Source organism: Podarcis gaigeae, assembly GCF_964106915.1.
Source record: "Podarcis gaigeae genome assembly, chromosome: 15".
Lineage (NCBI taxonomy): Eukaryota > Metazoa > Chordata > Lepidosauria > Squamata > Lacertidae > Podarcis > Podarcis gaigeae.
The window spans coordinates 30,464,313-30,473,525 of record NC_139692.1 but is presented as its reverse complement, the minus strand read 5'-3'; the positions used below and the strand labels follow the sequence as shown (position 1 = coordinate 30,473,525).

General features: G+C 47.0%; 1 protein-coding gene across 1 annotated transcript; it reads right to left on the bottom strand.

Moving 5' to 3' along the window:
* Positions 1-1,772: 1,772 nt before the first annotated feature.
* Positions 1,773-8,400, bottom strand: CHCHD2 (coiled-coil-helix-coiled-coil-helix domain containing 2). The gene is made up of 4 exons (XM_083714902.1): positions 8,240-8,400; positions 5,198-5,438; positions 3,520-3,673; positions 1,773-2,077 (listed from the first exon to the last, which is right to left on the bottom strand). Exons 1-4 carry the CDS (start codon positions 8,287-8,289, stop codon positions 2,067-2,069), a joined length of 456 nt encoding a protein of 151 aa, XP_083571028.1. The 5' UTR covers positions 8,290-8,400; the 3' UTR covers positions 1,773-2,066.
* Positions 8,401-9,213: the final 813 nt, after the last annotated feature.

Sequence of the window (9,213 nt, the reverse complement as noted above, 5' to 3'; positions counted from 1 at the left end):
ACACTGAACAGGGTGGTCAAATCCTCACTTCTAAAAGGATACTGTAGAGTTGGCACACAAAGATAAGCTGGGCGATGCACACTGAGATAGCCAATGATCAAATCTGGGACCATAGGGACTCACATTCAGAATGACTTCTGAAGAAAACAAAACTGGACCCAAATCACATTCAACCAATACACACATCTTATTGACTCGTCTAGTTTTTCTTTTTGCACATTTAAATATTGGCTTTCTTCTGCCAGGTGGCATCCAGGCCATCATCCAGGCACTGACCAGACCCCAAGCTACATGTAGCAGTAAAAAAAAACCCAAGGTGGCGCAGAGCTACATTTTGTTATTTCATGGTCCTCCAAACTTCTGGGTGAGAGATGCAGAATGTCTCCCTTCAGTCTTTACTAGCAATTATTGAGTGCCTAGCTATGTAGCTTCCAAAGGGGGCAGTGGAATTACCTGGGGGTGCTAAGAGGCAAGTGTGGGGCAGGGGTTTGTGTGGCGGCAATAGAGGTGTAAGCGACTATCAGACTTCAAAAAGTTAGCATCACTGGATCCAGTTCATCCATGTTATCAACTTAGAACTTAAGTTTTAATTGGATTTTGAATAAAGGTGCAATCACTGCTGTTTTGAATTTTATCGTTATCTGCTTTGGCGGGTTATGCAAACAGCTATTCTAAATCATGCTTTTTATAGGGTAGGGGACACTTGGGGTGAGTTTATGGAACGCAAGGGGGTGGTGGCTTGAATGTTTGGGAACCACAAGTCTTTTAGTTGCATCATATTCTACACAGTGTAGCCACTGGTGTCAAGGCAGCCTTGCAGGAACAATATGGCTGTATCAATTTCTGTAGCCATGTGGAATTTGCCTATTAAGGAGGCTCATGCATGACAAGCATGTACAGAGGGGTTGTGCCCGGGCAGCTGGTATCGCGTTGTAAGATAGCTCATGGCTAGTCCTGGGCACTGCTGGGCGGAATGGCCCGTTGCCCACCTGCTTCTCCAACCCCCTGTGCTCAGCCAACAATGTATTACCATTGCAGCCTGCAAACAGCCATTCATGGCAGTTACATAACCCTGGCTGCAGCCCAGAGAACAGGCCCTACCTTGGCTCACAGGCAGAGATTTATTTCACTTTCATAGCCTGCTGTTCCTTTTTGGAAGGATGCCCACTTTAATTTGCACTTGCTTCCATCTTCAAATAAGGCCTCTGCACACATAGAGGGCGAGTGTGCAGAAAGGGGCTACATATTTGGCTCCCCCACACCAATGTTTAACTCCTCTCTCATCTCTACAGATTCTGGAGTAGAACTCCTCCTCCAAGCATGACAGAGAGATCTGGGAGATCAGGGCTGTATATAAACCAGGCAGGAAGCTCCCCCTCGTGGAGAAGACACCCTGTTGCAGTTCTTACACTCCATGCAGAGCAGCTTTTGGTCAAGCCCCTTTTCACCACTCCTCTGAGACATGTTCTCCACAACTTGGCACAGTGCTGGCATCAAGACACTCAGCTGCAGACTTTGGATTCCCACCCAGGAATACTCTGCTTCCTGTATTGCAGAGGGCTGGGCTGGATGATCCCTTGGATCCCTTCCAATTCTACAATGCTATGCTTATATTCTACCATGACACTGAACAGAACTGGGGAAAGGATGCCATTCATCATACAGAGGGAAAATGGAGACTGTCAGCGATCCCACCATCTTCTGTTTCCCAGCTCAGCCGTACTCATCAGAGATCCATGATGTGACCTACAGAACAGGCACTTCAAAACATGTTTTCTAGAGAGAAATTGACTTTTATTCAGAGGCGCATACTGATAAATGCAAGCAGGGGACGATCACAATCCTAGCATTCTGTGTGTCTTATCTCTCCCCACGCAACAGATGTCCCACACTCTTGCCAGAAGCACCCTTCCTGCTGTAAAAAGCACTCCAGGTTTCCTTCCTCGGGAGACGGACAAGTGGCCACACATGAAGGAATGCCAGGCAGCTTTTAAGATGTTAAAAGAAGAGTTTCACTAGCGACATGTCATTCAACGAGGGGGATGAGATTCATCTCGCAGAGCTCTTTAGGCTAAACCTGTTTATTTGAAAGAGAAAAAGAGAGAGGAAAGGAAACTGAATTACTATCAAGACACACATAAAAGCCAAATATTCAGAAGAGGTCTTGCTGTGTCCAGCAGACTCCTGGCTTCTCAATGTGTTCTCCAAAGACTGCTTCTGCCTCATCCCCAGCCACCCCAAGCCCCTAATAACATTTCTGATTTTTCCACAAGAACCTAAACACAATCCACCTTGCTGAAATGGAGCTTCAGAGCAGTATTATTCTATTTTGCGGCAGGGTGGTGGTGGTGAAGTACGTAGGAGAGTTCATGGATTTCAGTACAGAACCTGCATATCAGAAAAGGAGCCCAGGATGGAACCCATCTAACGCAAATGTGGCCTTATTTGTAGATCAGCCTTCGCTAACCCAGCACCTTCCAGGTGCTCTGCTAATGGAAGCTAGGTCCTAAAACATCAGGAGGGCACACATTTCAGATTATAGGAAGTGTCTGTTCCCTACACCTCAGAGTCTGGTGCTCTGAAAGCAAACAAACCGGAAAACCAGCTCCTTCAACTGATCTGGAATCAGCCATTAATGAGAAACTGCCACAGAGGGAGAGGTGGGAGGCAGGTCTCATTCCATCAGCCCAGCTGGAAAAACTGGTTCCACTGAACTCTTCCTGTCCTTGAACTGCTTTGACAACAGCTAGTTCATGATAAGCACCGCCTTTTAACTTCAAAAATCGGTGGCTGAGCTGGGCTCCCCCTCCTTCTTTCCTCCTCATCCATTTTTCCTTTTGTGCTGTGATTTTTAGACCATTAAGCAAGTGTGCAGGAACCGTCTTGTTTGCCTTTGTGGCTGATACAGGGTATAAATAAAGTTGAGTCTATGCACCAATATTTCACCTGGGTACAATGCACCCAATAAAGAGGACCTAATCCAAGACTGTGGAGAAACAACCCTCCCCCATAATCTGTGTGAGGCTCCCCCAAACCCTCCCTAGCAGACTCTTAGGACAGGAGAGGAGGCGGCACTGAATACAACCCCATGTCAAAACAGCCTCAGTGTGATTAACAGAGAGAATGAAGCCTGTCTGGGATCCCACTTTGGTTCAAAGAAATCCCAGCGCCTATTCAGAGGCCATATATTCTGCCAGGAATTGCAGTATATACTTTTACTGCAAAGTATATTAGCAGCTAACTAAAACATGTACAAAGGACAAGGACTAAAATAGCACACAATTATGCAAGTCAGTTTTGTATTACTCTCTCATTTGCTCTATACTGACTGGTGCAGCTCCTTATTCTCTCCCCCTCAACCGGCTTAAGGTTTACCTGGCAGGGTCTGGAAGAACCAGAAGCACCTCCTCAAAAGTGTTACAGTGGTTATTGAGACCTGGCTTGAGACCCCTCAGCCCTGATCAATTGCAGCATCCTAAGTTTGTTCAGACCTCCGGGGAGGCCAAAGGAGCTACGCACCATTTGCAAACCGGCATTGCTTCAGCACCTCGCTAAACCCCTCGCACAGCTTCAAGTCGGCCTGGTTCTGGGCGCACTCCAGGAACTGCTTCATCTCGTACTGGCAAGGCGTGAACTGCGACTGCTGCATCGCAGGCTGGGCTGTCTGAGGCTCCTGAGGAGGAACAGCAGCACAGTTAAGATGGGGAAATGTTTTTTAAAATATTATATTTGCTAAGAACCCCACCCGCCATCAACAATGTTTTCAGGGTGCCAGAGTATGGTGGCTCCCCAGCAGAAAGGGGAGGCATCAACAGGCACAGCAGCATCCTCATTCCAAACTGCTGGAGGACCAAATTTCCAAATTTCAGGCATGCCAACAATTTTCCTTCCTAGTCAGTTGGCTAAATCCTCCAGTAACTAAGGACCGACAACACTTTTTATACCTTATGCATTCAGAATTAGCTTTCAATGTTTGTTGATTACATTTATATTTTCACCTTGTCCAATAATCTCAAGCTGCTGTACACAGTTCTCCCCCCAATTTTACCCTTACAAACAACCCCGTGAAGTAGGCCTGGCCCAAGATCATCGAGGTTCCATGGCCAAGTGGGGATTTGAACTGTGGTCTCACAGATGACAGCCCAACACTCTGATCCAGGGGTGCACAACCTGTGGCCCTTCAGATGTTTCTGGATAGCATAGCCAGTGATCAGGGATGGCGTGAGTTGTAGTCCAGAAACACCACACTGGCACTTATATGCTGCTAATACAACTGAGGTCCAAGGGAGAGGGGAGTGCTATAAAATGATGCCTTCTCATGATGCCCAGCTGGCTTGTTAGTTAGATTTCTGCATTCAGTTCTGTCAGGTGTCAGGGTTATTTTACGTATTATTTCAAATTTATAACCAATCCTTTCTCCCCAAAGGAAATCCAGGGTGTCTCACAGTACTAACATGACCCACAAAAAATTAGAATAGCACTATAAAATACTGCTGAAACCAGTTGAAACCAGTAGTGTGAAAAGGTTCATAAAAACTATTGTCCCAAATATTGGATAAATAAGAAAGCCTTTACGTTTTTCTTCCTGAATGCAGGGCCCTGCCCGATCTTCACTGGGAGGCAGTTCTGTAGTTGGGATGCTACCACCAAGAATGCCGTTTTGCATTCTTTGTGCAATTCCTACTGGTAGGAGACCATAAGCAGCGTCTTCTTCCCAGGTAACAATGTTCTTACTGGTGAAGGCACCCTTTCAAGTACTTGGGTCCCAAGAGGTTTAAGGCTTTGTACACTCATACTGACATCATCAAATGGGTGTGATTCATCAATACACAACTGCACATTATCTAGTCTCTTGACTTTCAGAACTGATGCAAATCCATAACTATACCAGATACAAATATATGCTTTACTCCTGGATTGGCAGGTGCTCAAATGGAACACACGTTGCATGTATTCTTTTGTTCTTGAAAAGCTTTTGTTAAGTTGCATCCTGTTAGCAAGGCTCACTCATAAGGCATGTCTGAGCCCACTTCTTTGACTTGAGGGGAGGAGGCACAGCTCTGCCCTCGTCACTTATCAGCCCAGAAAATTTGACACGGGTTTCATCAGCCAGGAGGAGAATTCTGTATGGCTCAAGGTCTTGCTCCGAGCACATAAAAAGCTCAGTTAAACAAAAATATATAATTTTCTCTCTCACCTGGTAAGTGATGTCAGGCCTTGCCGCTTCAGAGCTTCCACCTCCAAACCCTCCGGTCATGGCGTGCCCCAGAGTGTGCCCCACAGCAGAGCCCACGGCCACGCCAGCAGCAGTGGTGGCCATCTGGGCCATTAGGCCAGGCTGCCTGGGGGCAGGAGAAGCCACTGCAGAGGGAGGGGCAGGGGCTGGAACAGGGGCATGAGAAGCTGGTGGTGGAGCAGACCTCATAGGAGGTGCACGGCTGCAAAGGCAGAAGAAGAAACACATTGAAAAGCAATCCTGGATGCAAACATTTGTTACAGCGGCCCAGTGTGGGATTTTTTAAAAAAATTCTAAGTTTTTATTTATTTGACTTCTTACCAGTCCTTCAGCATAAGGTCCCATGATACATTACGAAAATACAATCATACAAATAAAAATAAACAAGTATAGCAATTCCAAAGCAAAGTCCAGTCTTTCCTCCAACCTGGTCCCCCCCCCTTCAGAGGGGGTGTGGGAGGTTGATTCTAGGGATTTGCTGCCTCAGTTTAACTTTAACACATCTCCCTACAGCATGGTCTGAAGCCACCTGATGCAGCCATTTTGCTGAAATCAGAGCTGTTATGTGAAAAAAGCTCAGGAACAATGACTTAGAAAGCAGTACATAATGTACCTTTCTCCTGAACGCTGATCCTGTGAATGCTTCCAGAGTAAGAAAAATACCCTCCTATACTCTCCTTGAAGAAAGGTGAGCCCCAAGACACGGGGCTATGCTTCCCCACCACCTATGTTCATGTGAACACCATCTACATCAGCCTTGAACCTTTCCCCTCCTCCCCCAGATGTTGCTGAACTACAACTCCCAGCAGCCCCAGCAAGTATGGACAATGACTGGCGATAACAGAAGTTGTAGCTCAGCAACATCTGGAGGAGGAGGGGAAAGGTGCAAGGCTGATGAGGGTGTGTTCACACACACACCTGATACATAAGCTTTCATGGGCAACTAGCTTTCCAGCCCACACACTTGTATCTGCAACAGGCTAGTTCCTGGTCAATAGTGCTCCTGTTCAGAGAAGAGTTGCTAAAATGCCCCTGATGCAAGAATCCAAAGTTTATAAATCTCTGCATGCACAATCTTCTTGCCCACCTCTATCCCCAAAGAATATAGCCGTCACTTTCCACCAAAGAATGCAGCATTAAACATATTACGTACTAAGAGCTAAATTGGAAGCGGGCCGTTGGGAATCCAGCATCCATCTCTACATGTCCCAAATCTGAAGGTGGGATGGGATGCTGGTTTTTGCAACATTTGGATTTTGCAACTGAAACGTAGTCTCTTTGGCGACTGCCTGCCAGTCTAGTGATCTGTCTGATGGAACAATGTGGTTTTTTATACTTCTGTGGTAAGCGATGTATACATTTAATAAACCTAACATAGCAGTAAAGCTGGGATAATGGACTGGGGTAGTACGGCATAAGACTCTTAATCTCAGGGTCATGGGTTTGAAATTCACGTTATGGTTGGACTAGATGATCCTCGTGGTGCCTTCCACCTTTACAATTCTGTCTAAGCTGCTTGGAAGGAAACAGCAACCACATTCTAGCCTCTCTTGGTGGCAAGTAAAGGCCAACTTGTAAACTCAGATTTACAGACTTGATGTACATAATAATAAGAAAGGCAAAACCAACTGCCACTGCTTTTGCAGTTCCAAAGTCTGGTCACAGCCACCCTATGCATTTTAAGCACTCTGGTACTCTTAGTAGCACCCTGAACAAGCTACAGGTCTCAGAATTCTCAACGACTGCTAAAAGCGGTCTAAAAGTGCTTTATGTGTCTGTTGTGGAAGTCCCAGATTTGCAGTGCTTTACCAATGCAATGTGGATCCCTCTCTTAGTCAGAACTTTTGTTCAATAGAACGCCAAGGTTTTTACTCGCTCAACTGCCTGCTCCTTGACCCACCAATTTCACTCCACGAACTTCAACTGTTACTCCTTCCCCAAACTTAACCTGCCCTTTCCTCCTGCACCCTTACCCACCTCTTCTATTTCTGCTTGTGATCTGCCCCTCCTCAGCTCTCACTTTCTCTGGCCACACCTCAGAGATCTCTGCCTTACCCCTAGGCAAGAACCAGTCCCAGCGAGGTCAGCCCTTGCCTAAGGTAAGCCAATTAGTACTTTTCCAGCTTTAGCATCAACTTGCTGTCTGAAGAGAAACTCTTAATCCCAGAAGCACCAAAGCAGCGCTGACTTTTGCAGCACATGGTCTTCTAGAAGATTCCTCCTGTGGAATATTCTAGAAGGTCACAGTCCAGTCCATCCAAATCATTTCGCATCCTTCAGTTGTGCTGAGAGCACTGTAGGCTGTGAGGTTACTGAAGTTAAGCATTTGATAAACAGGACTCTCATTTAGACCCTTAAGTGACATTCAGCCTATTTACAAAGCAGGATGCAAGTGTAACACCAGAAATAAGCTCTGATTTACAGATCCATAACACAACTTCCATTCCACAAGTGAAATGCAAGGTCTGTATTATACTTGGCAACCCACCGATCCCTCTCTTCATCTTTCATCACCTCCACGTGTGTTGCTGTAATCCTCACCCGAACTTGCCACATCCGCATGGAGACTTTGGATTCCCCCATCCCATCCCTTTACTCCAGCACCTGCCCCTAACATGAGATTACAACTGTCTCTCACTCTTTATTAATAAAGGGTAGAGACTCCCCCCTTATTACTACTTCATGTAGCAGGGAGATAATATAGCCCCCCCTTACTACTGCTGCCCCCTGCAATCTCCAACATCGTCTTTGTTTTGATCCCGGACTTTTATCTCTCCCCCCCTTCCTTCATCACCCCAACTTTTATGGCACTTCCCTAATATCTCTTTCCCCCTCCTCATCTCCACTGAGTTTGCAGTGCTGGGGGCGAAATTAGGAGGCCATGGAGGCGTCACGTGGCTCCCTCCCAGAACTCCTGCCACGAATATCTCCAACCACACCTCCCCCTCCCGACCCTTCCCAGATCACCCTCACAAATCGCCTCTCCTGGTCCCGCCCCCTTACCTGGCAGGGGGCGCCATCCGGGACGTTCTGCTCCTGCTACCCCTCGGCATGGTGGCGACAATAATAAGAGCGGCTCTCGAGTTGCTGTTGCTGCAGCTGCTCTCTCTCAAGGGCTCCGCAGTCCGGCCTTTTTCTCCTTCCGCTTCCGGCTCTCTCTCGCGTTCTCTTTCAAGGTCACCGCTAGAGGTCGCCTGTCTCCCCCACTACGCATGCGCAAATCATTCGTACTGACGACGGGGTGCCGATGGCCGAGAACGAGGCTGTTGCAGCTGCCCCCGCCCCCTTATCTAAATAGGGCGGAGCCAGACCGTTACGTCGGAGAGGGGAGGGAAGCGCAAGGTGATTGTGCTTAATAGGTGTGGCCGCGGCTAAACCAATGAACGAGCGGGGGGGGGGCGGAGCCAAAAATATGCGAGCTATATAAATAGGCGAACCGTAGCGTAAGGGTACGCTAATTTTAAGGCTTTGTAATGGGTGCGGGGTGGGCTTTGCTGCTCTAGAGCTAGAAATAGGCGCCGGGGAAGCGTGGTCGCCATTTGGGGTCTGGGTGGGTCAGGGCTGCTTGTACATTTTCTTTATAGTGAACTCAAAATAGGCAGCTTGGCAAGCGGAATTAGAAGTGCTTCTTGTCTCTCCCTGCCTCTCTGATAGAAAAAGCTTACCTATATTTAGTTTTCTTCTGTCTGGCGGTTATCGATAGAGGGGAGGAGGTAGCGCTGTTTTTTGTCTCCCCCCCCCCCCCTTGTGATTATTTTTCCTCGGGGAAACCTTTTTGTTTTGTCTTTAGTCTAGTTAAAAAATACCAGGGAGTCCAAACCAGAAACGAAAACTTGGGTTATGAACAGCCAGGTTGTAAACTGAGAAGATAAAAAAGGGAACGGGAGAAATGCAGTAGGATTTATAAAATGGGTGAAACAAGATTATAATGGGACTTAACACTGTGGATAAATAGGGAGATAAAGGTGCCTACTACT